General features: G+C 43.1%; 1 protein-coding gene across 8 annotated transcripts in view; it reads right to left on the bottom strand.

Annotated features, from left to right (window-relative positions):
• The window catches only part of MICAL2 (microtubule associated monooxygenase, calponin and LIM domain containing 2), a 222,680-nt gene that overhangs the window by 41,454 nt on the left and 154,346 nt on the right, over positions 1-26,880 (bottom strand). For all 8 annotated transcript variants that reach the window (XM_025459499.3, XM_049099081.1, XM_049099082.1 and 5 more), the window contains 3 exons: positions 22,985-23,059; positions 18,466-18,626; positions 15,909-17,232 (listed from right to left, as the gene is read on the bottom strand). In XM_025459499.3, the coding sequence (XP_025315284.3) occupies positions 15,909-17,232; positions 18,466-18,626; positions 22,985-23,059 (1,560 nt within the window). The remainder of the gene's footprint in view (positions 1-15,908; positions 17,233-18,465; positions 18,627-22,984; positions 23,060-26,880) is intronic.

The raw sequence follows: 26,880 nt of genomic DNA, 5'->3' as shown, positions 1-26,880 counted from the left end.
CAGAGAACATAGAATCTTCAACAAAGCAGGAAAGAATACCAATGGAAAAAGGACAGTCTCTTTAATAAATGGTGTTGGGAAAATTGGACAGCCACATACGGAGGAATGAAACTGGACCATTTTCTCACACCATACACAAAAATTAGACTCAACATGGATGAAAGACCTAAAGGTGAGACAGGAATCCATCAAAATCCTAGAGGAGAACACAGGCAGCAACCTCTGTGACATCGGCCACAGCAACTTCTTGCTAGACACATCTCCAAAGGCAAGGAAAACAAAGGCAAAAATAACTATTGAGACTTCATCAGGATAAAAAGCTACTGCACAGCGAAGGAAATGGTCAACAAAACCAAAAGACAACCAAAAGAGTGGGAGAAGATATTTGCAAATGACACGTCAGATAAAGGGCTAGTATCCAAAACCTGTAAAGAACTTCTCAAACTCAACACTCAAAAAACAAAGAATCCAGGGCAGCCCCAGTGGTGCAGCGGTTTAGTGCCGCCTGCAGCCCAGGGTGTGATCCTGGAGACCCTGGATCGAGTCCCACATCAGGCTCTCTGCATGGAGCTTGCTTCTCCCTCTGTCTGTGTCTCTGCCTCTCTCTCTCTCTGCATCTCTATGAATAAATAAATAAATAAAATATTAAAAAAAAACAAAGAATCCAATCAAGAAATTGGCAAAAGACATGAACAGATATTTCTCCAAGGAAGACATACAAATGGCTGACAGACACATGAAAAAATGCTGCACATCACTTGGCATCATGGAGATACAAATCGAAACCACAGTGAGATACCACCTCACACCAGTCAGAATGGCTAAAATGAACAAGACAAGAAACAACAAATGCTGATGAGGATGTGGAGAAAGGGGAACCCTCTTGCACTGTTGGTGGGAATGCAGCTGGTGCAGCCACTCTGGAAGACAGTATGTAGGTTCCTCAAGAAGTTGAAAATAGAGCTACCCTATGACCCAGCAATTGCACTACTGGGTATTTACCCCAAAGATATCAATGTAGTGATCCAAAGGGGAACTTGCATCCCAAAGTTCATAGCAGCAAGGTTCACAAGAGCTGAACCATGGAAAGAGCTGAGATAACCATCAATGATGAGTGAATACAGAAGATGTAATATATATATCACATATATATATGTATACATATACATATATGGAATATTACTCAGCCATCAGAAAGGATGAATTCTTACCATTTACAATGACGTGGATGGAACTAGAGGGTATTATGCTGAGCAAAATAAGCCAAACAGAGAAAGACAATTTTCATATGGTTTCACTCAAATGTGGAATATAAGAAACAGTGCAGAGGATCATAGGGTAAGGGATGGAACACTGAAGGGGAGTCATCAGAGAGGGAGAAAAACCATGAGAGATTCTTGACTATAAAAACAAACTAAGGGGTGCTAGAGAGGAGGTGGGTGGGGGGATGGATAATTGTATGATGGGCATTAAGGAGGGCACATGATGTGAAGAGCCCTGGGTGTTATAGGCAACTGATGAATTACTGAAAACTACATCTGAAACTAATGATGAACTATATTTTGGCTAACTGAATTTAAATTTAAAAAAACTTCTGTAGCAGAAGGAATATAACAACACATGGAATAAAGAACTCCAGAAATGGTAAATATAAAATAATTTCCTTTTTGGTTTTTAACTTCTTTAAAAGATAATCAACTATTTAGTGTAGGGTAGTGTGAAATAACAAAAAATATATAATTTGGTCTCTGTCCCCATTCCCATCAATATTTGGTCTTTGACTCCAGTCCTGGCACAGAGGTCCCAAAATGCTTGCCATTCCTGAGTGAAGAGTTTCCAAGTGTCTTGAAATTTCCCATGGTAGAAGCACCTTTTGTTCTAATGAAGTGATTCTTGGTGAGCTCCTGGAAGATGGGTGGTCATTAGGGAGACCAAGCCATGACTGGAGCTTGGAACTTTCAGTTCTACCTCCAATCCTCTGGAGATAGATAAGGGGCTGGAAAATAATAATCTGTCATACCTATCTGATAAAGCCTCCATAAAAATATCTAAAGTACAGGGTCCAGAAAGCTCCTGGGTTAGTGAACACACCCACACACAGGGAGGTGGTACATGCAGATAGAAACTCCTGTGCTCGAGACTTCCAAATTTTGCTCTATGCATCTCTTGTTCAGGCTGTTCATCTGCATCTTTTATTTTATCCTTTATAATATAAAATATGTAATATAAGTATTATAACATAAGTAAGTAGTTCTCTAAGTTTGTTCCATTCTAGAAAATTACTGAACCCAAGGTGGGGGTTGTGGAAGCCTCTATTTATAGCCAGTTGGTTCGAAGTATAGGTGATAATCACTGAAAGGACATAAAAGATTTGAGCAGACACTACTAATACATTTGACCTGATTGGTAAGTATATATAGAATAAAATTGCTAGTAACTAGAGAATATCTATCCTTTTCTGGAGTACATGGAATATTTGCTAAATTGGTGCTATGCAGAGCCATAAAGAAAGGAACTAATATACATTGTATGTCTTCTGACAATAGTGAGATTAAGCTAAAAATCAATAATATAAAATACAACCAGAAAATCTCAAAATGAGTAGAAATTAGGCAATATTTTTCTGAGAACCAATGGATCAAGGACAAAATAAAAGTAAATTGAAGCTCATAGGATAACAATCTGGCATTACAACATAACTAGGATGTAGCTAAAGTAGTGATTTGATGGAAATTTAGAGCTTTCAATGTATACACTGTGCAAAAGAAAAATTGAGAATTAATGCCCTAAGATCTATTTTAAGAAGATAGAAAAAGAACCAATGATTTAATCTAAAGAAACTAAGATGAAGAAAATAATCAAGATAAGAACAGATTATGAGAGATAATTAAAAACAAAGCAGAAATAAAATAGTAAATTAATGAAGCAAAAATTTTGGTTCTTCAAAAACGTATGACACTGATGACTTCTAAGAAGAGTAGTTAAGAAAAAAGAAACAGAAAGCACAAATTACCAATATTGAGGATGAAAAGTCCTACAGAGTATAGAAAACTATTATACAAACTATCTTATGACAATAAATTTGAAAATTTAGATAAAATGGACAAATTCATTTAGATAAAATGACAAATTCATTCATGATTTACCAGAACTGACATAAGAAGAAATAGAAAATCTTAATACTTACATATCTATTAAATTGAATCCACAATTAAAAACCACCCTACAAAGAAAATGCTAGGCTAGAGACTTCACTTGTGTTCAAATGTTTGAAACACAAACACCAGTGTTAAACAAACATACAGACCCTCTTCCAGAGAATAGGAAAAGATGGAACATTTCCCAACTAGTGTTACATGGCTAGCATAAATTTGAATCCAAAACCTGACAAGAATATTGCAAGAAGGAACATTTCGGACTCATAACTCTCATGAACATAGCTGCAAACTACTAAAAACAATTAGGAAGTCCAATATAGTGATACATAAAAAGATAATACATTATAATCAATTTGAGTTTACTCCAAGAACATGATAATGGCATAACATTTTCAAATCTGTATAAAAAAACCCAATGTACTTCAGTACATTTTTATTACTAAAAAACCCATTTGATTAAATTTATCATTATTCATTATAAAAAGTCACAGTAAGCCAAGAATCGAAGGAATCACCTTCAATACAATAAAGAGTACCTATCTTAAAAATCTCCTAGCATAATAAGTGAGTTTAGCAAGGACAATATAAAAAGTCAACTGTGTTTCTATATATCAACAATGAGCAACTGAGAATCAAAATGAAGAAAGCCATTTTGTTTATAATAGCAACTACAACAAAGTTAAATACTTCAGGGATACATTTAATAAAATATATGCCGAACCTATACACTGCAAACTCCTTAAGAGAAATGAAAGAAAACCTAGATAAATAGATAGTCCATTATCATGGACAGAAAGACTCCATAGTTTTCAATTCTTTCCAAGTTGATTTATACATGAAAAACAGCCCCAATCAAAATTCTAGTAGGCTTAATTGGTAGAAATTGACAAGCTCATTCTAAAATTTAAATGGAAACACAAAAGATGTAAACTAGTCAAAACAATTTTTAAGAACAAAACTGGATGATTCCCACTACCTGTTTTCCAGGCATACTCTAAAGCTACAATAACCAAGAGTGCATGTTATTAGTATTGATTAGTATATAAATCAATGAACAACAACAACAAAAAAAGATTAATATGCCAAAAAAATAAAATAAAATAAAATAAATCAATGAACAGATTAAAGAGTACAGAGATATACCCACACACATATAGTCAATTGATTATTTGTAAAGGGGCCAGAATAACCCAATAGGGAAAGAACAGTCTTTTTACAAGTTGTGCTGACAATGAAATATCTATAGATTAAAAAAAAAAAACCTTGACTTTTATTCACCATAAAAAGTAATCAGAATTGGATTATAGATCTAATCCTGATAGCTAAAAACTGTAGAAGTTCTGGGAGAAAACACAGGAGACAGTCTTAGTGACTTTGGGTTCAGCAAAGATTTCCTAAATACAACTCAAATTATAAAAGAGAAAAATTAGTAAGTTTGACTTCTTCAAACTATTCTTTGGAAGATGTGATGAAAATAAAAAATGATCCACTAACTAGGAGAAAATACTTGCAAATAAATATCTGATAAAGAATTTAGATCTAAATTTCAGGAACTCTGGTTAATAGAGGTGTATTACATATTCTTAGATCAGAAGACTCAATATTTTAAAGCTATCAAATGTCTGTAAATTAATTAAAGACTAACATTTATAACTGCACCAAAAAAATTGAATACCAGGGAATATATCTAATGAAAATTGTGCAAGATCACTACAATCACAAAACATGGACAGAAATTGAAGAAGACCTCAGGGAGGTATCATGTCCATGGATTTGAAGACTCAGTGTTGCAAAGATGTTAAATTCTCTCAGGATTTATCTATAGTTTCCATGTATTCCCAATCAAACGTTCAGAAAATATTCTTGTGGAAATTGATTAATTGATTCTGGAAGTCACATGGGAATGCAAAATGCCAAGAATGGCCAAGACAGTCTTGAAAAAGAACCAAGTGGAAGGTCTATTCCAGGCTGTGAAGATTTATTATAAAACCATTTAATGAAAACAGTGTGATTCAAGTACAAGGACAAGCCAATCAGTGGAATAGGAATAAAAGGTCCAAAAACAGACTTGCCTAATTTATGACAGAATGTTACAGCAATGAAGAGTGGAAGGAGGGGGGCAGGGCCTTTAAAGGCCTTTTTAATGAATGCTGGCCTTTTTAATGAATGCTGTTGAATCAAGCGGAAAACATAAAAAATATATATAAAACTTTACTCTCCCTCACAGAATAAACAAAAATCTATCCTAGTTTGGTAGTAGACTAACTTGTGAAAGGTAAAATAATAAAACCTCCATAACTGTTGTCCAATAGAAAAATAATATGAGCCATACACGTAACTTAAAATTTTCTAGTAGCCACATTAAAAAAGTGTAAAAAGAGGGCAGCCCAGGTACTCAGCGGTTTAGCGCCACCTTTAGCCCAGGGGTGTGATCCTGGAGACCTAGGATCAAGTCCCATGTCAGGCTCCCAGCATGAAGCCTGCTTCTCCCTCTGCCTGGGTCTCTGCCTCTCTCTCTCTCTCTCTCTCTCCTCTCTCTGTGTGTGTGTGTGTCTCCCATAAGTAAATAAATAAAATCTTTTTTAAAAAAGTGTAAAAAGAAACAGATGCAATTAGTTTTAATCATATTTTTCACATAGCCTCCAAAGTCAAAAATATTATCATTTCAATATGTAGTCATACACAAATCATTGAGATATTTTACATTATCTCATTCATACTAAGTCTTCAGAATCTGGTACATGTTTTACATGTTCCTGTTTAGGTGACACATTTTTAATGGTTAAAGTAAAACGTAATTCAAAAAGCAAAAAGTTGTGTTTATTTTTTTTAAATATTTTATTTATTCATTCATGAGAGACACAGAGAGAGGCAGAGACACAGGCAGAGGGAGAAGCAGGCTCTATGCAGGGAGCCCGACGTGGGACTCGATCTGGGGACTCCAGGATCACACCCTGGGCTGAAGGCAGGTGCTCAACCGCTGAGCCACCCAGGTGTCCCAAAAGTTGTGTTTAATAGAAGAACATTTTCTATTGATTCAGTGTTTAAATTAAAATTTATTAATATTAAAATAAAAATTCAGTCCCTCACTCACACTACTCACATCTCAGTTGTGAAATAATGGCTACCATATCAGATGGCACAGTTCTAGGAAGTAAAATAGAACATCTTTTTGGTTTCAGAGTAGGGAAAGGTCTCATCACCTGGATGAAAACTGGCAATAAGGGAAAATATTGAAAAATGTGGCTGCATTAAAATAAGTACTTGCATTTATTAATAGAAGTTTATTATTAATATTTCATCTTTAAAGAGTAAAAAGTGAGCCCGGAAGTGGGAGAAGATATAATATATATATTGACAGAGAGGACTTATTTCTAGAATCCACACAGATTACAATCAATAAGGAAAGAGCTGTCTATACAATAGAAGCATAGGCAAAAAGACTTGAATAGAGACTTTACAAGGGAATATCTAAATAAGCAACAGAAAAGTAGTGCAACATTAGCATGTTAATGCAGGTTAAAAACAATAATGAGACACTTCCAAAAAAAAAAAGAATGGTGACATCAAAACCCAAAACAAAACAAAACTGAGACTGTCAAGTGTTGCAAAGACAGAAGTCAAGGAGAGCTCTCATTTCCTGCTGTAGTGTATGTACATTGGTAGAATCATTATGTTTTTATTTTATTTTTTTATTTAATTTCAGTTAATTAACATATAAAGTATTATTGGTTTTAGAGTTAGAGGTCAGTGATTTGTCAGTCTTATATAATACCCCGTGCTCATTACATTACATGCCCTCCTTGCCCTCCATAATGACTACCACACAGTTACCTCATCCCCTCATGTCTCCCCCCTCCAGCAATGCTCAGTTTATTTCCTATGATTAAGAGGTTCTTAAGGTTTGTCTCCCTCTCTGATTTCATCTTGTCTTATTTTTTCCTCTCTTCCTCTATTATCCTCTGCTTTTGGTTTCTTAAATTCCACATATGAGTAAGATCACATGATAACTCTCTTTCTCTGACCGACTTATTTCACTTAGCATAACAGTCAATAGTTCCATTCACATTGTCACAAATAGCAAGATTTCATTTCTTTTAATGGCTGACTAGTATTTCAATGTATATAAATATATCACATCTTCTGTATCCACTCATCGTTGATGGCATTCCATGGTTTGGCTCTTGTGAACCTTGCTGCTATGAACATCGGGATGCAGGTGCCCCTTTGGATTACTACATTGGTAGCTTTGGGGTAAATACCCAGTAGTGCAATTGCTGGGTCATAGGGTAGCTCTATTTTCAACTTCTTGAGGAACCTGCATACTGTCTTCCAGAGTGGCTGCACCAGCTTGCATTCCCACCAACAGTGCAAGAGGGTTCTCCTTTTTCCACGTCCTCATCAGCATTTGTTGTTTCTTGTCTTGTTCATTTTAACCATTCTGACTGGTGTGAGGTGGTATCTCACTGTGGTTTTGATTTGATTCTCCATGATGCCAAATGATGTGCAGCATTTTTTCGTATGTCTGTTGGCCATTTGTATGTCTTTCTTGGAGAAATGTCTGTTCATGTCTTTTGCCAATTTCTTGATTGGATTCTTTGTTTTTTGAGTGTTGAGTTTGAGAAGTTCTTTACAGGTTTTGGATACTAGCCCTTTATCTGACGTGTCATTTGCAAATATCTTCTCCCACTCTTTTGGTTGTCTTTTGGTTTTGTTGACCATTTCCTTCGCTGTGCAGAAGCTTTTTATCTTGATGAAATCTCAATAGTTCATTTTTGCCTTTGTTTCCCTTGCCTTTGGAGACGTGTCTAGCAAGAAGTTGCTGTAGCCGAGGTCACAGAGGTTGCTGCCTGTGTTCTCCTCTAGGATTTTGATGGATTCCTGTCTCACCTTTAGGTCTTTCATCCATGTTGAGTCTAATTTTTGTGTATGGTGTGAAAAAATGGTCCAGTTTCATTCCTCCGCATGTGGCTGTCCAATTTTCCCAACACCATTTATTGAAGAGACTGTCCTTTTTCCAGTAGATATTCTTTCCAATGTAAATCTTATTAAGATTAGTTGATTATAGAGTTGAGGATCCATTTCTGGGTTCTCTATTCTGTTCCATTGATCTCTGTGTCTGTTTTTGTGCCAGTACCACACTGTCTTGATGATCACAGCTTTGTAATAGAGTCTGAAGTCGGGAATTGTGATGTCATCAGTTCTGATTTTTCTTTTTCAACATTCCTTTGATTATTAAGGGTCTTTTCTGGTTCCATACAAATTTTAGGATTATTTGTTCCATCTGTTAAAAAAAGTTGATGGTAGTTTGATAGGGATTGCATTGAATGCATAGATTGCTCTAGGAAGCATAGACATTTTAATAATATTTGTTCTTCCAACTCATGAGCATGGAATGGTTTTCTATTTCTTTGTGTCTTCCTCAATTTCTTTCATGAGTCTTCTATAGTTTTCTGAGTACAGACCCTTTGCCTCTTTGGTTAGGTTTATCCCGAGGTATCTTATGGTTTGGGGTGTAATTATAAATAAGATTGATTCCTTAATTTCTTTCTTCTGTCTCATTGTTTGTGTATAGAAATGCAACTGATTTCTGTGCATTGACTTTATATCCTGCTATGTTGCTGAATTGCTGTATGAGTTCTAGCAATTTTGGGGTTGAGTTTCTTGGGTTTTCCACATAGAGTATCATGTCATCTGCAACGAGTTAGAGTGTGACTTCTTTGCTGATTTGGATGCCTTTTATTTCTTTTTGGGTACAACCACTTTTGAAAACTGACAGTACCTATTAAAGCAAACTATGTCCATTCCTACTCCACGACCTGTCAAGTCCATTCCCAGGCACATACTGACAAAAGATTCTGTCTCTGAACAAACTCTAGGCAAGCTCTTTTGAGCCTTCCTCTTGGCTAAGCCTCAGTGTTGGTCTATAAAAACAATAGACTCCCAACATAAATTATTTAGCCCACCCACTTCTTCCTACATGGAAGGAAGTAGGAAGAAAAAGTACCTGCTCGAGAAAACTCAAAGCAGACAAAGGAATTTAGTGTTTGTCCTAGTCCACACCTGCTGATAGGTCCCTGACTACCCTTTCCTAGAGCAGTTTTTAAAAGGTGCTTAAGATGAGAGTCCTTCCTCTATCCCTTTGAAATGCATATGTATTTCTTCCACTGGAGAATCTCTTTCTCAAGGACCTGAAAGCCATTCCTTTAAAAAGTAATCAGCGGGAAGGATAGACCTCTGTCTCCAAGTCTTTATGGGAAGATCCAGTCCTAACTTCAATAGTTGCCAACTAACATGCACAACTGGCCTAATCAGCATTTATACTGACCAAGCCTTTGTAATTTTTCACTTCCTCAACTCTACTGAGCCTCTCTTTCACTCCTCCCTATTCCATCAATCTCTCTGTCAAACACTCAGCCACCTCTGTAAAAATCAAAGGTGAGTTCAGTTCAGTTGCAATACTATATTATTATTATTATTAATTAAAATCCATCCTTAACACTTTTCATAGCATCTGGCTTTATCTTTGACAATAGCCAACAGCAACGATAGGTATAAGAATGCTCATAGCAGCACCATTCACAATAAAAGCAATGGAAAACACCTAAGTGCCCAGCATCAGAAGGCACAAGTAAATTGTGGCATATTCACACGAGGGAATAAAATGTAGCAATACAAAGAATGAACCACTGCTGCACATAACTATAGGGATCCCCCCAACCCCAATAATCTTTAACAGAAGAAGCCAGGCACAATACAGACTTGTATTTTCTTTTGTTGTGGAAGCAATGAACTCAGATTTGGCACCAGCAAGACCCATTTATTATCTCACAATGCATAAGCCAGAAGTGCAGGCAGGCATGACTCAACTGGGTCCTCTGTTCAGGGTCTCACGAAGCTGGAGTTGAGGTGTCTGCCATTCCGGGGTCTCAGCTGCAGCCCAGAGTTCCCTTCCAGCTCATTCAGGTTGTTTGTAGAGTTCTGCTTCTGGTGGTGGTAAGAGTTGGGGCCCATTTTCTCACTGGCTGTACACTGGAGGTCCATCTGGGGCCTCCTGCCCGTGGGGCCTCTCAGAGTAGGACAGTGTACTTCTTCCAGGCCAGCAGGATCATATCTTTCTCACCCTGCGAGTTTCAGGAAGGGCCCCATCCTTATTAAGGGCTCCTCCGATTAGGTTAGGCCTACCCAGGATAATCTCCCTTTTGATTAACTCAAAGTCAATTGGTTTAGAGCTTAATTACATTTGCGAAATCCGGTAACCTAATCACGGGAGTGAGATCCATCATGTTCACATTCCCACCATAATCAGGAGGACGAGATTCTACAGGGCAGAAAGCATGGGGCCCTCTGAGAATTCGGCCTGCCACAATATTGAATGATTCAATGTTCAGAAAGTCAAAAAACTGTAGAGGTAATCCAAGATGATAGAAGTCAGATGGTAAGCACTTTTGTTGGGTGTCACAAATATGTGGGAAGAAGTAAGATGGAAGCTTGTGAGTGCTGCTAATTTTTTTTTTATAGTTTGATCTCAGAGGTATTTTTTTAAAAGCTTTATTTACTTATTCATGAGACACACACACACACACACACACACAGAGAGAGAGAGAGAGAGAGAGAGAGAGGCAGAGACACAGGCAGAGGGAGAAGCAGGCAGCTGGAGAAGCAGGCTCCATGCAGGAAGCCGGACATGGGACTCCATCCCAGGTCTCCAGGATCACACCCTAGGCTGAAGGTGGCACTAAACCGCTGAGCTACCCGGGCTGCCCTTGAACTCAGAGGTATTTATACAAATATACACATTGTAAAAATTCAGCAGTTGTGTACTTAATATTTGTGTATTATACTGTCTATATCTTACACTGCAATAAAGATTTTATGCAAAAATAAAAAAGAGGTTCTCAAGGTTCCTTGTTTAATTATATACTGGAATAATTTGCATTAAAATTGTTTGTATAAAATCAGCACTGGTAAGTGCTTGAAATCAGTTTATGCCCCTAAGTAATTTAAAGACCCAGAGAAATTTATATGTACTATTAATTTACCCAGAAAGTTTTATTGTGAAAATAAGAAAAATTAAATTTCAGCCAATTTATTCAAGTGATCATAAGTTCAAGGTATTTCCATTCAAATATGTTTTGAAAGTTTCTCATTTTCAATTAGAATACTGTTTTCTCTCTCTATTGCATAGGAGCATACCTACAAGTTAAATGTAGAGAGAGCAATTTCAATGTGTGTGTGTGTGTGTGTGTGTGTGTGTTTCTGTGTGTATTTGTGATTGGTGGATAGGCTGGTCAGGGACAGGAAATAAAAGGAAACTAATGGGCCTAATCTAATAGGGTAGGTAAAATCTTTCCATTCTTAGGATACTGACCTAAGAACACCTGAGAGAAACACAAAGTTCTGTGAGATGGGCCCAGACACAATTTCCAGAGCTGGTCTTAACCTAGTTCCATTCTTTACCTTTTCATTGTGTTCCAAGCCAAGGAAGTCATACTATTTCTTACTATATATAAATGTAACAGTTCTCCATGATAAATATATCAGGAACACACATTTCTCCCCACTTAATGTAATTAGCATGTACAAAAATCACATATATGTGATATAAATGAACTAAAGGCCAATCTTACAAATGAATTTGATATAAAAGTCTTAAATAAAATATTAGCAAATGGTGGAGGGGGGCTTGGTGGCTCAGTTGGTTAGGCATCCTATTCTTGGTTTCGGCTCAGATCGTGATCTTGGGGTCCTGGGATCAAGCCCTGCACTGGCTCTGTGCTCAGCGCAGAGTCTGCTTGTCCCTATCCCTTCCCCTCTGCTTCTTCCCTTCCCAAGCACTTTCTCTCTCTCTCTCTCTCTCAAATAAATAAATAAAATCTTAAAAAACATATTAGCAAACAGAACAGAAAAGCATAATAAAATAATAAGACATTGTGTCCAAATGGTATTCATTTCAGCAATATAAGGATGGTTCAATATCAGTGAATTTATTATGTAATTCATGGTATTATTCAATCATATGAGAAAAAATCATACAATCATCTCAAAGACTACTGAAGTGACATTTGATAAAATTCAACATCCATTCATGATTTAAAATACTTTCAATAAAATAGGATTTGATGGCAATTTCCTTAGAGGATTTAAATTTATCTTGGTCAACCCAGAAGCCAGTATTATGCTTAAATGGGAAAACATTCTCTTTAATGAGGTGCATTCTCATTAAGGCTAGGCATTTCATATGGAAACCATTCTTACTACTTTTATTTAATATTGTTCTGGAAATTCTAGAAACCAAACAAACTGAGGTAACAAAATAAATTAGAGGTATACATCTTTTAAACAGGAGGTAAAATTATCATTATTTATAGACATTATGATTGCATATTTGGGGAGGGCTCTGGAGAAGACATTGGAAAGCTTTTACAAACAAGGAGAATCCAGCAAAATGGATGAGTACAAAAGTACTATACAGAAATCAATAAATTTCAGTACACAAACAACAGTAGGAAGATGGAGCAAAAGATTTTATTTACAATAGCAATAAAAACTAATACATTGCAATAAACTTAATAAATACACAAGACCTGTAAGATGTAAAGTTTAAAACATTCTGGCGGGGGAGGTGCACAAAAAAGACAGCAAATGAGAAGGCAATTCATATCATAGGGTCGCGGATTCTTGCCAAGTTAGTTTGTAAACTTAATCCCGTAAAAGTAGTCATAGGATTTTGTTTGGTACATAGACAGGCTAATGCTAAATTCATATAGAATATCAAAAAAGCAAAAAGAGCCAAGGAATTTTTAAAAAAGAGGAGCAATCACGGAATGCCCTTCCTACCTGATGGTACATACATACATTTAAAAAGGTATATAAATATATAGAGTAAAATAATTAAAACAGTATAGTACTGATATATAACAGACAACTCAACAGAATATTATGGGTGGTATGGAAATCAGTCCAAGTGCAGGAATTTGATACATGACAAAGATGTCATCTCATAAGAGTGGAGAAGATGCGTTAGTCATTAAATTATTTTAGAATAACCAAGGAGACAGCTTAAAACAAAAACAAAAATGGGACTGGATCCATACTTCACATTTTACTTTGGATAGTTTCTTGATATAAATATTTCAATGTAAAAGTTTAAAACAAACAAATAAGACTAAGAGAAACTATAAGAAAATGCTTCTATATACTTGGAAGAAGCTCTTTCTGAACTATGATATAGTTTCTAAGCCTAAGGAGCCATAAAATGAAAAATTGCTTATAATTACTAAATACAAATAAAAATTTTATATGACAAAACCCATCATAAGCAAAGTTAAACACAAGCCAGAGCTGGAAAAAAATATTTGTCATTCCTATCACAGAAACGGGCTAAATTTCCCTTTTAATAGAGTCCCTTCATATGATTAAGAAAAATACCAACATTTCCACAGAAAACAGGATGAAAGAAAAAAGTAATGGCTGACAGAAAAGGAAATATGGATGACTTAACATATGAAAAAATACTCAAGCACCTGTCAGATTGGTAAAGATTAACAACAACAAAAAAAGGTGGGTAACACAATGGTTAGTGCAAGTGTGGAAACACTGTCTTCATATTTGGCTGAACCAGCACCACTTTGACAGAGGATGATTTGTCAGGATCTATCAAAATTTCTGGTTCACAGATCTTTGTTCCAGCATTTCCACTTCTAGTACGTCCACACATGCCAAATGGCCTAAGTTCTCGGTTCATTATTGTAACAGTGTTTGCAATAGCAAAAGATCTGAAATGAACTTTCCATCATAGGGGACTGGCTACCCAAATCCACATCCACACAACAGAATACTGTGCAGCTATAAAGCATAAAGCTCTTTATGTGCTAATATGCAATGATGTCCAAAAAAAAAGAAAAGTATAATAAGAAGTGTGTAGAATTTGCTAGCAAACTACCTTAATGAAAAGAGAGAGAGAGAGAGAGAAATGATATAATACGTACATTTGCTCTTATATGTATGACTTCTGTCTGTGAGAATGCCTAAGAAGCTGATGATCACATCTGTCATCAGCGATATGACCTGGATGGCTCAGGGACAGGGAAGGGACATAAGACTATTTATTTTGTGCATTTTGTACCCTTTTATTTTAAACCACATGAATGTATTGTCTATCAAAGAATGCACAACAGATTAAAGTTTACAATGTGGTTTAAAGGGTGTACTTAAACTCTGAGCATGTCTGTGCTTATCCTGAGCTTGACTGAAAAAAAAGTCTCTTGTTAAACCTATGTAGATTTCTGATGAAGGCACCAAAGAAGGAAAAGAATTTTTTACTTGAAAACTAATGGTCTAAAGTAAAAGGTAAAGAAGAAAAAAGCTAACAAAATAAATAAAAATAAAGTTGCTCAAGAACAGAGATAGGAGGGGCAGCTGGGTGGCTCAGTGGGGTAAATGTCTGACTTTGGCTCAGGTCATGATCTCAGGATTCTGGGATCCAGCCTCCACATTGCATCATTGGGCTCCATGCTCAGCGGGGAATCTGCTTGAGATTGTCTTCCTCTGCCCCTCCCCCTGCGCGTGCACACTGTCTCAAATAAATAAATACAATATTTACGAAAAAAATAAGGATAGGAGAACCACAGTTTGTTTAGAGCCATAAAATGAGTATCAACAGCAAAATAAATCATGTGAGTCTTTAACTAAACTGTCTCTAAGGATATATATTAAAACTCTGGCAAAGAGGAGAGAGGGCAGAGAATAGACATTACTATTTTTTTTAAAGATATTTCTGTGTTGTTGAATTATTCCAATTCTTTGTTATATTAATTAATCCAATAATATTTAAAAATTACAATCAGATTTAAATATAAAAAAGCCTAAGTTTCCGGTGGTAACCAAATATATAAGTGTGTTTAAACAGTAAATAAGAAAACACAAGCTTAAAAGAGGAATCATTTTTTGACTAGTAAAATAGCAATATTTAACAATAAATATGGTGCTAACAGGTGACAGTATGGTGAAAAAGATATTTCATACATTAGTGGTGGAATATAAACTGGTACCTTTCTCTACACTTAACTCAAATTTATAACATGCAGCTGTAAGAAATAACACAGAAAACTCCCATGTACCCTTTATCTGTATATTGTTAAGAAACAATTTGTTAGTGCAAATTAAGAATCTTAAAAATATTTGCATCTTTAATCCAGTAAGCTCATTTCTTAGAACCTATCTTTAAAAAAATAATTCAAAGGAAAGAAATACCTATATGCATAAAAATGTTCATTCAATATCATATGTAAAATATATTCATATGCATAATTTATATACACATATCTATACATCAATAAAACAGTTGTTTTCTAAATAAAAAATATTTACTTAATGAAATAATGTATCCACTAGATATAATAGTCTACTGCCATCAAATTGCATTTATGTAAACTATGCACTAATTGTCATAATAGCTGTGGTATACTGATTTTAAAAAATACAATTTTGGGGGTAAAGTTTAGTAAAAGTTACCATACACGGATAATGAGTGGGAAAGTGGTGAGATCATGGTTGATTCTTTGTCTTTTTCAAAACTCTCTATAGCATAATCTCAACTTTTTTTCTTAATTTTTCAAATTCAACTTTTCCTACTTTGGTCAGAATCTAATTTGGGAAGAAGGAGAAAGTGAAAGATGCCTGTTGTGAGTAAGAATGACTAACTGCCCAGCATGAACTGCAGACTTTGGTTAGCAAAGAGCCACTTACTTGCATCTTTGTCTGGAGAAGGAGGAGGGACCCTCGGTCCCAGGCAGGTGCTATGGCGAGGCTGTGCCAGGGCATTGTCCACGGGCTCCCCTTTCCCCCTGGGGGTGCTGAAGAGGTCCTGGAGGTCCTTTCTTTGTTTGGATTCCTGGAGGGAACTCTCACAAGATTTGTCTTTGAGTTTGAGGGAGGAAAAGAGCGAGATTCTTTTCTTTGGAACCCTAGAAGCATCTGGAAAGGTCTCTTGCAAACTCACTTTCTCCAGGAGTGTGGGCACATCATCTATCTTGTGGCAGGGCGGGGACATGAGTGCAGGAAACACCTTGGACGGTCGGGTGGGCAAGCTGTGGGTGCGGTGGACGGGGTCAGGAGGGCTAGGGTATGAGGGCTGGGCAGCCTTGGCAGGTGAGGAGCCCAGGGAGAAGAAGGCCGAGGCCCTGCTCGCCGAGTCCTTCCCTGGGGACTGCTGGTTGCAGTCTTTATTGGAGCTGGTTTTGCGAAGGCTGAATGAGCGAGTGCAAGCATGCGGCTGGCTGGGCTGGCTGGCGGGCAAGGCCTTACTTTCCGGCCTGGCAAAGGCTTTCCTCCCACCTTCCGAGGTGGGGAGGAGGGGCTCCAGGGACCTCCGGATGGCATTCGCTATGAGCCGAAGTGGGGACTTGGGTGGAGCCCGTTCGGCTGGGATCCCCATCTTCTCCTGAGCCTTTCCCAGGGCTGGCGGGGTCTCTCTGGCTGTCTGGGGAGGCAGCAAGGGCCTCATCAGTTTCAGCACGTGGCCTCCTCTACCCTTGTCAGGGCTCTTCTCTGCATTTGGTGCCCTGGCTTCCGGGCTCACACTCTCAGGGATGGAGTTGTCCCAGTCCAGCAGCTTTGTCTTCTGCTCCGGAGTGAGGACTAACTTCCTCAAGCCCAGCTTCTTCCCCTCTGACAGCTCTGACCCATCCTCTGCTCCCTCTCTGGGTCCCATGTTCTTTCCTCCTGAGTCCTCTTCAGCCCTGCAAGGTAGCTCTTGGTCTGGCAAGCACTTGTCCTGCCCTCCGGGGGGGTGTGGGTCTTTGTGGAGGCTTCTGGTGTCCCCAAGAGGGGCCTCTGCTTCCGGACACCCATCAGAAGCCATCTCGGCAGGGCTGGGGGGCTGGGGGCTGGTGGGGCCATCTTCACCAGGCCTCACCACGCAGTACTCTGCCTGCCCCAGCACTTGGTTGTGAGGCAGATACAGAGGCATGTCCTTGGGGACCCCTTTGGCTCTGGCGCGCCTCAGAAAGATTGGAGTGGAAAGGCCTGAGTGACCTCTTGAGACCCGTGAGGGCAGGTGGTCAGCCGTCTCCTAGAGAGGATGGGCAAAATGAATGGATATTTAGGAATTCCCAGCATTTATTTATATGGGGAGGCAGATCTCAGCCCATGGCCCCCCTCCCTTCCTCTCTTCAGATCTCCGGTACCCAAAGTCTAAAAGAGTTCTGGCTAGGATGATTTCAAAGGGCTGCTCTGCGTTCTAAGTGGATGCCCTGGGACCTGCTGGGATCTGCCTGGAGTCCCTGTATCAGCTCTGAATGAAGGCTTTGCTGGGTGCTGGATTAGGTGGGCAGGAAGCCAGAATGGAAGGCGAAGGCATGGACAAGCTCCTGGGCCAGCCAGGCACACTGGCCTGGCCCCTGTGAGTGGCCAGATGTGTAGAGGAGGACAGATGCCCCATGACTTAGCCATGGCTCCTGCTAAGGGGTATATTCCACCCATAGGTGTGTTCCTCCAACAACCAAGAGACCAAGGCTTCTTCCTCGGAGATTATTAGGAGAGACTGTTACCCTCCTGGGCTGGAGCTTGGTGGCCAGAAGGATGCCTTTAGGACTTTCCAATGACCCATCTCAATCTGACTCATGCCTTGCACCACTGAGAAAGTAGCCATTTGTAGCATGCAGGAACTTGGCCCTTGGCAAAGGAAGAACATAGGGAAATTCTAGAAGGGCCGTGCCCTGCCAAGAGCTCTGTGCCTGAGGGGCAGGTCATAGGGCAGGAGAAAGAGCACGTAGCTTTTTTTGTTCTTGTGCACCCCACTTCCCAGAGCCTGGACCAAGGTAACAGAGGCTTGGTAAACTCATACTGAAGGGTAAAGTCCAAACCTGAGTGTTTCAGTGATGCCATTTCCTGTTCAAGGGGGATGTGCTTCCAAGAGCCTCGACTGCTACCAAAGGCAGCCTCAGCCTGCGTCTGCTTCCCTCAGCTGTGGGCAACCCGAGGTCCTCTGTCAGGCCCTCAAGGACAGAGCATACATCCTAGCATGTCTGCATGCCAGAGTCCTGCCCAGAGTCTGTGCCCCACAAAGTCTGCTGACCGACGGCTGTGCCCCAGGCCTGGCTGAGAAGGAACAGCACGGATGAGCTTTCATGAAAGGGACAAGTGAAGAAGGCCTGGGTGGACATTTGAAAGAGCATCTTGTGGCCCTGGCTTTGCACCTGGGTGACCTAAGAAGTGCTAAAGTTCCAGAGTTAAGTGTGGGAGTGGGTGGAGCAGGAGCAGATCCCCTTCCTCACAGCTGCACAGGGTCCCAAAGTGCATTTACCTGAGGTAGGGAGAAGCCATCCGGAGAGTTCCCCGGGAGAGTGGCTGAAGAAAAAGATGGTGGGGAAGATGAGGGGGAAGACAGTGAGGAAGAAGAAAGCGGGGCCTCTGAAGGTTCCTTGGAAGGTGGCAGAGTTCTTTGGTTGTTCACTGGCGTCGAATCTACCAAGGAAAGAACATACTCTCCATTACAGCGCTGTCATTACCTTATATTGTATGAAAAGAGGCGTAAAGGGAAGCTCCAACTCGATAAATAGAGTCAGAGGGAGGATGGGGTTGGAGACTGACTCAGAGGCCCTGGTGCCCAGAGTTTGACTTTAGGAGAAACAGGTGCAGGAGTGGCGGCCTCCTGTGGGGGGATGGAGGTCCTAGGATGAGTTGTCTAAGAACCACTGCCCTTCCCACTTTGTGAGGATGTTCCCAGGAGATGAAACAGGGAGTCTCCAGGGTGTCTCTTGGAAATGGACGAAGTTCCCCCTAAAGCCATTGTGGTTGGGGTCTGGGCTGTGTTAAGTCACTTAGTCAATAAACCACCTGAGGCCTGGACTTCCCCCGAGACGCTGGACTGTTAGGCGTGGGCGTGGGCAGGGTAGCCAGTCACCGCTAATGACTCGGGCTCCTCCCTCTCACATGGGCGCCCAGGGGCTCTCAGGTGGTTAGTTTGAGATCTTAAAAGAACACTAGCCGGGGAGGTTATAATGAGCATCAAATCATTGGAAGCATATGGAGTGGGGTTCGTGCCAAGCTCCTGTTGGTCAGGGAGCAAGCGAGATGCAGCGTGTGTGCGCGCAGAGCCCCGCGAGGAAGGGCTGGGTGGCTGGGGCCCTGAGAACGGGCCTAGCTCTGCATCTGGGAGCCGGAGTCGATTGGTGTGGTAACCACAGAACCGTGGCAGTTGTAGCCCGTGAGATCAAGCTCCCTCTCCGGAGTGCACACACGCATGTGTACGTGTGCCCGCACGCCCTCTAAGTAACCTTAAATCTAAAATCTCAAGAGCTTTGCTTCTGCAGTGGCCATCCCAGCGCGGCCACACTCCGTTTCTGGGTTGTCCACTTGGTGTCTGACGCGTCGGCCCAGCTCGTTCTCCTGTGAGCCCTCCCAGCAAACGAGGCTCTCCCCCAGTCACCTCCCAGGACCAGTGTCCCTCTACCCACTCCCGTCAGGCTCCCTGCTGGCGGCCGCTCAGCTGACCCATTCCGATTGCCCTCCAAGGTGTGGCCTTCAGACATTATTACCTCACTTCCTAACTCAATCCAATCCCCTGGCCTCGGTTTCCCCTAAAGCTTTGGGTGAGAGGCGCTCCTCCTCTGGAACCCATACAGGCCAGGCCAAACCCATGCCCCTAAAAAAGAGTTCCTTCAAGACCCATTTGCATGCACAGGTGGGGGGTCCTCAGGGTTCTGTCCTGCTTTCCTCGTACACACATGCAAGTGTGTCAGAGCACGTATGCCAGTCCCAGGCTCTGTAAACGCGGCCGCCACACGCACACGTTCAGCAGGCTTCCAAAGGGACGCCCTCCAGAATGCTTCTGGGGGAAAAGAGGACTCCGGGGCAGGGATCCGAGGGTGGCAGGGAGGAGCTGCTGGGAGAAGGCCCCGGGCTGCCAGGAGCCGCTGCGGGGGAGGCGGCTGGCCGGCCTGTCACCCAAAGCCCCATTGCAGCCCACAATTAGATGGTTCGAGCCTAAAAAGGCAAATGCTGTGAGTCAGTTGTTGCCTTGCTTCCTGTCCTCGGCTTGCCAAATTCCTGCCAGATTCCTCCTCCCCCTCTTCCTTGCCCCCTCATTCTCTTCCCTCTGCTACCTCCTGAACAAGCTCCTCGGCTCCTCTCAGAGTCCCCTCCGCTCAACAGACTCCTTTGTTCTCCCGAGAGCTCTCCAGAACCTTCTGACACAGAGCCAGGGACACCTTGGGAACCACACCTGATAGGAAAGCCTTGGGGTTCACAAGGGCATGACCCAGGGGCTCTCCCTCTCTCCTTTCCCTAATCCCTGCCCCCCCAACCCCCACCCCTGCCGCGGCCACCAGTGAGGCCTCTCTGCACACATGTTCCTCATGCACTGACTTGAGGACAACCCAGGCAAAGCTTGAGGGGACTCCTGCCAGTCAAGCTGCCACTGGGAAGGGAAGGCCACAGCTAAGCCGCCAGGTGACAAGATCTCACCCGCCTGAGGTGGCCGATGTCTTTGGGTTCCCTCAGAGGATGGCAAAGGGGAACCCGGTACCCCACGTCCTTCCTGCCCAGCGGCCTGGCACTTTCCACACGTGAAAACTGGGATGTCTAGCTTTGCTTCACGGGGCGGCTAAAGGAATAAAATGGAATAAAAGGGGTGCCCGGTGGAGAATGCAAAGTAAATGCTGCATGCCAGCTAAATATTAGCTCTAACCCCGCTCTTCCTCCCACGCACACAAGTTGTGGCCCATAAAGACACTGCCGAACTGTTGACCTGTTCCAGAGGGGGCTGCATACGGCTCCCCTGGCCAGGATTTCTCTAACTTGCAGGCCCAGGGATTCCTCATTCATCAACTCAGATCCTCCTCTGCAGGTTCTCTCTTGTCTTCCTTGAGCACCTGGCATGGTCCAGCCGGGCTGCCGGGCCCTCTGCAGGGGCCCCGGTCCTGGTCCCGGCATGCAAAGGGCCTGATGAGCAGAGCGGCCCAGGTTACAGCCCCCCAGCCTCCTTTGGCTCAGCTGCCTCTTCTCTGGCCTCTGGCGGTGACCTCTCCTCTTGGTTCTAGAGGTCACCGTGGTGACTCTGGTCAGCGGGGAGGGTGATGAGGGCACTCACGCAGCTCCCCCTGTCTTCCCACCTGGCACAGGGGCCAGAACCAGCCTTGACCGAGCAGGGAACGGACAGAGGGGATGGTGCCCTGGGTTCCGTCCCCTACAACAGGACCAGTGTTGCCCACCGGGGTTTCCTCTTGGGTAAAATGAAGATGACCAAAAAGATGGCTGTGAGGACTTTTGTGATGACTGGGATTCCAGGGTGCAGCTTCCCAGAATTGGGAGTTTAGGCGATGCTCAAATCTCCCAAAGTCTCAGAGCACCCTCTAGGGGCAGCAGCCTGCACAGGCTGACCCCAGGGGCTCCATTTGTTGCTGCACTTGGTTCATGTGTTCATTTGTTCACTTATTTACTCATTCACTCAGCAAGCAATGACTGGACGCCTCCTCTGGGCCAGGTCCATAGAAGTGACCCCAACTTAAGGCCTTCCCTCAAACCAGCTTTTATATAGACTTGAGGACCAACAGCTGGGATAACCACACTCGCCAAGGTCTTCAGGTCCATCCCGAAACCCTGCTGCCCAGTTAACAGTCCTCTGTCTCTGTCTCTGCTGCCCCCCTCCAGCATCCCCTAACCTGCTAGGAGCCCCCCACCCATCAGACTCGTTGCTTGCACCCCAGCCTGGGAACTTCTCGAGGACAAGGCAAAGCCCCTTGCACCCGTGGCGCTCAGTGAAGTCAGCTGGAAGCCCTGGTGGAATTTGTACCCAAATGGGCTCCCCATCTCGTAGAAGCAGAATTCCTGTGATCTGGGGAGGGGCTGGGGGATGGAGAAATAAAGTGACCCAGGCCTTCAGTAAACATTAATTCCCTTTTCTCATCGCCTTCACTGGCTGGGACTGCAAGATGATTCCAGAGTCGTTGCAGGGTGCCCCAGGTGAAGTGGCCTGCTGGTGTCCATCTGTGATCCAGCCCCAGAGGCACCCATTACCCCAGCCTCACCCAAGGAAGGGGGAGCCCCAAGTCTGAGGGTTGCTGGGAGAATGACTCATGGGCCAGGAGTCGGTGTTGACTCAGAGGGAAGGAACCAGCTAACTAGCGCTCTGTTCCAACTTCAACAATGGCTCTTTTTAGAAACTCTTGTCTAACCCAAGGCTTTCCTGGGTTCACCTCTCCCAGAACAAAGCCCAGAGAGCGCAGGGGCCGGGGGAGGCAGAATGTGGACTTGGAGATGGATTAAGAGTCCCTGCCCCTCTCTCAGGGCCCGGGAGGGGATGCCTGCCGTGTAGTGGGGGCAGCACCGAGAATGAGAATGTGGTTCGCCCGGGATGCTGTGCATCTGTGTGCGTGGTTCCTGCGCCCCCTCGTGGGGGCCGGATGCCTTGGCGTCCGCTGTAGGGATGGGTGATGAGTGGGAGTGGGTGCAGCTTCCTTCTTGGCTTTGCCCGTGATTGCAGGAGGTCGTTAGGCTGATGCCCCCAAGCCAACCCCAGTGCACAGAATGAAAACACATAGAGGCTCGGGGTCTCAGTTTCCTCCTCTGTGTCTCAAAAAGCTTGGAGCCAGTGATTGCTAAGACCCCTTCCCGGTGCAACTGTGGTGATTCCAGACTGGGGAGCTGAAGGAGAGAGAAAGGTCCCAAATCCTTGGAAAATGCTTCCTCTTTCCTTGCCCCTCACATCCAGGGGGCCAGGTCAGAGAGGACATGCATGGAATGAGAACAGCTGCCCCTGAGAATTGACCAGAGGACACTGCCCACGCCCCTCCCTGCCCACTCCCAGAGAGCTCGTGACTCACTTGACTGGAATGTTCTCCTCCAGCTCTGGTATTTGCTGGGAATTGGAGACTGGAAGCTACTGGCCCGTTGCAGAGCTGGGGTGGAAAAAAGAAAGGGGCAGGGGAGATGGGGAGGGAGGAAGAGTCTGTTAAACTTACAGAATAAACATGGGGTTTTCTTCTCTGGCAGTTTATAGACTAATAATAATAATTGACTGGGGCAGCCCGGGTGGCTCAGCGGTTTAGCGCCTGCCTTTGGCCCAGGGCCTGATCCTGGAGACCCCTGATTGAGTCCCACGTCGGGCTCCCTGCATGGAGCCTGCTTCTCCCTCTGCCTGTGTCTCTGCCTCTCTCTCTGAGTGTGTCTCTCATGAATAAATAAATAAAAGTCTTTAAAAATTAAAAAAAAAATTGACCAAGCCCCCTCCTTTCCCAGACTGCATCTTCAGGTCCCTACGACGCACACCTCCAGTTTTTCATTCGCTCATTCATTGAATATGTATTGAGACTCTGCTTGGGACAGGTATTGCCATCATGCAGGAAATCGTTCAAATTATGAGCCATCATTCTAACTCGTCCATAATTAATGTAATGTGTGTGCACACATATACACACACACGCATTCGGGCACACCCGTTTGCTCGTTTTTAGCAGAGCAATTCTTCAAAGCAGGTCTGACATCAATGTCCCATATATGTAGTAGATAAACCTGAGCTGCTCTCATTGAAGCCTAGAAGCTGCAGAAAGTTCTACTTCCCCATCCCCCCACAGAGCCTCCCAAACCCTTCAGGAACCAGGATTCTGTGGACTGTGTACTGAACACCCTCCACCCAGTGGGTCTTGAGAATTAGCTGAGCAAGATGAACATCACATGCAAAAGAAGGTGGTCTCTGCCATTTAGGGTGTGAGAGATGCTACTGCACCGCATTCCCACACTGGGCCCTCAGATATGGCCTCAGGCTCCGCGTCCCTGTGGTGGTTCCCTCATACCCAGGATGAAGAATGGGGCACCACACGCACACCTGAATGCACATACAGGTGGGACTAGGGGGCGTGGAAGGAAAGAAGGCCCCAGGAGTCACGTGGGTGTGGGAGAATGGGGTAGGGGAGGTCTGAAGCCAAGGCCTAGCCCTCTCTTTCGGTAGGAAGGCCTGGAATCCACACCGTGCCAGTGCTTAGAAGTGGGCATCAGCTCTCATCAGCCAGGCTGTGGGGTGCAGGTGGCAGCCTCTTCTGGGGGCTTCTCTTCCTTGGGACAAGATCATCCAGCTCCTTAGATCCTCAACTCTCCTCCTTCCCCTATTGCACCTGGAGACGATGTGAACCTGTTCCAGCTGGAGGGTTCCCTGTCCCAAAGGTCTGCTGTCATCTCAAGTCCATGGGTTTGAGGGGGAGCCTGTGCAGATGGCTGGGGGCACAGCCTCCTCATCTCCCACCCCCCAGCTTAGGCCTGTTCCTCCCTCAGGCACAGGGCGGGGTCTGCAGCAGGGGCAAGCAGGCCTCCAGGGCAGATACCTCCTGCTGACCAACACTATCCTTTCCAACAGCTACTGGAGAATTTTCGCCACAAACCTAGAAGACTGCTTAAAGCCTTATTGCTCCTCCTCTGCCTTTTCTCTTTGTGGAGTAGAACTTATTAAAAATGGCTAAAATTCATAAGCAATTTTCCATCCCTGGTGTTTATAGGACACACATGCACACATTTTTACCACAATAGGAACAACAGGGTGGGTAGCAATGATTTGATCCAGTCATTTTGAGCAGCATCAAGCAAGCCTGGCTCCCTTCCTTTCGGCTTATATTTTATTTATATTTATTTTAAGGGAGCACTTTTGGAGATCTTAGTGCATGACTTGCTACAAAAGGAATAAGGGTAAGTATTTTACCATATGGTGCTAATGATACCATTTAATTGTTACAAACTAGCAGTATTCTCCAGAGGTCACTGGACCATCCAGTTGTCAAATTATTGCCAGAAAAAAAAAAAGGAAAAATACCGATTTTTCTAAATCAGAATAATATGGGGCAGTCTACACTCCACACCCCCAGCTCTAACTGGTTTATGCCCTAAAACCCAACACAGTTGATTGACTCATTTAATTATTTAGGTGTGCATTTTATAACACACTTATCCAGACAGGCCCTCTTAGAAGCTCCTTTTCTGTGATTCCCCAAAGTGTGAGATGTGGCCCTCCTGCATGGAAGCAATTAGGGCGCTTCCAAGAAATGCAGATACTTGGCTCCACGCTAGACCCACTGAATCTGAATCTCTGCAGGTAGGAACCTGGGCAGCTTCCTTTTAAACAAGATTTTAAAGAACCACTGAACTAGGCGTTTTAGGGGAGCATTACTGAGCCCTTTCTACTGAGCCTCAATAACACAGAGCTTAAATTCTATTTCAGGCCATCATCTTGGGCATGCTCTATGCTAAAGAACTTTGAGGATACAATAGATACCTAGATGAGCCAAGCAAAGTAGTCCCAGAAGTCCTTCCCTAAATTGTGGTAAAATATTATGTAACATGAACGTGACCATCTTAACCACTTTAAAGAGTCCAGCTCAGGGCAGCCCTGGTGGCTCAGCGGTTTAGTGCCGCCTTCAGTCCAGGGCATGATCCTGGAGACCCAATGTCAAGTCCCGCGTCAGGCTCCCTGCATGGAGCCTGCTTCTCCCTCTGCCTGTGTCTCTGCCTCTCTCTCTCTGTCTCTCATGAATAAATAAATAAAATCTTAAAAAAAAAGAGTCCAGCTCAGTGGTATTAAGTACATTCTTACTGTTGTACAGCCATCACCACCATCCACCTCCAGAACTTCTTCTTCATCCCAAACTGAAACTCTGTACCCATGAATCAGTAATTCCCCACACTCCTACCACCACCCCCGTCATCACATTCAACTTTCTCTTTCTATAAATTTGACTATTCTAGGTACTGCATAGACATGGAATCATGTCCTATCTGTTCCTTTGTGTCTGGCTTACTTTACAAAGCATAATGACTTCAAGGCTCACCCATATTGTAGCATGTGTCAGAGTTTTCTTCCTTTTTAACACTGAATAACATTCCATTATATGGCACAACTTGTTTATCCATTCACCTGTTGATGAGTTTTGGTCATTTCCCCCTTTGGCAATTATAAACACCACAGGATGAGCATGGGTGAGCCAACCAGAGGTCTTCAAGCAGTATCCTGGCCTTGCCTGGCATTCCCTCGGCTCAGCTCCTAGCCATTTATCCAAGTGAAAGTTGTGATGAATGAAGCTCCATTAACACGCACAACATGATCTCAACCCTACGTGGTCTGGTCAAGTCACGGACTTACCCTACCCAGCAACATAAGACGATGCTTAGAGGGTACCAGAGCTTTTAACCGTAAACGTGGTCTGTCTAGCGTCGATCAAACATGTGACACATGGACGTGAAATCAATAAAAGATTGCTTGAAAGTCACACAGTTTATCTACTTCTCTGTCTACTCTGTATTTTATCCTGGTATTAAACTGGAGTGTCAGTGGGACACCTGGGGGGCTCAGTGGTTGAGCGTCTGCTTTCGGCTCAGGGCATGATCCCTGAGTCCTGGGATCGAGTCCCACGTCAGGCTCCCTGCATGGAGCCTGCTTCTCCCTCTGCCTGGGTCTCTGCCTCTCTCTGTGTGTCTCTCATGAATAAATAAATAAAATCTTAAAAAAAAAAAAAAAAAAAAAGCCGGAGTGTCAGAAACCAAATACCTTGTTTGGCCACACGGCCTTGTCGTGTTGACCCAGCCCTATCCCCCCAGAACAACTGCGCTTGCTGAGTCGCATTTTATTGCCATGCCCTCACTTGCCACACCCAGGGATGCTGCACCGGACAGCCTTGCTCAAGATACGAACTTGTGCATCCCTCAGGGCCATCTATTGGACACGAGCTGGACAATTCCT

Source organism: Canis lupus, chromosome 21 (assembly GCF_003254725.2).
Source record: "Canis lupus dingo isolate Sandy chromosome 21, ASM325472v2, whole genome shotgun sequence".
NCBI lineage: Eukaryota > Metazoa > Chordata > Mammalia > Carnivora > Canidae > Canis > Canis lupus.
This window is presented reverse-complemented; position numbering and strand designations above follow the sequence as displayed.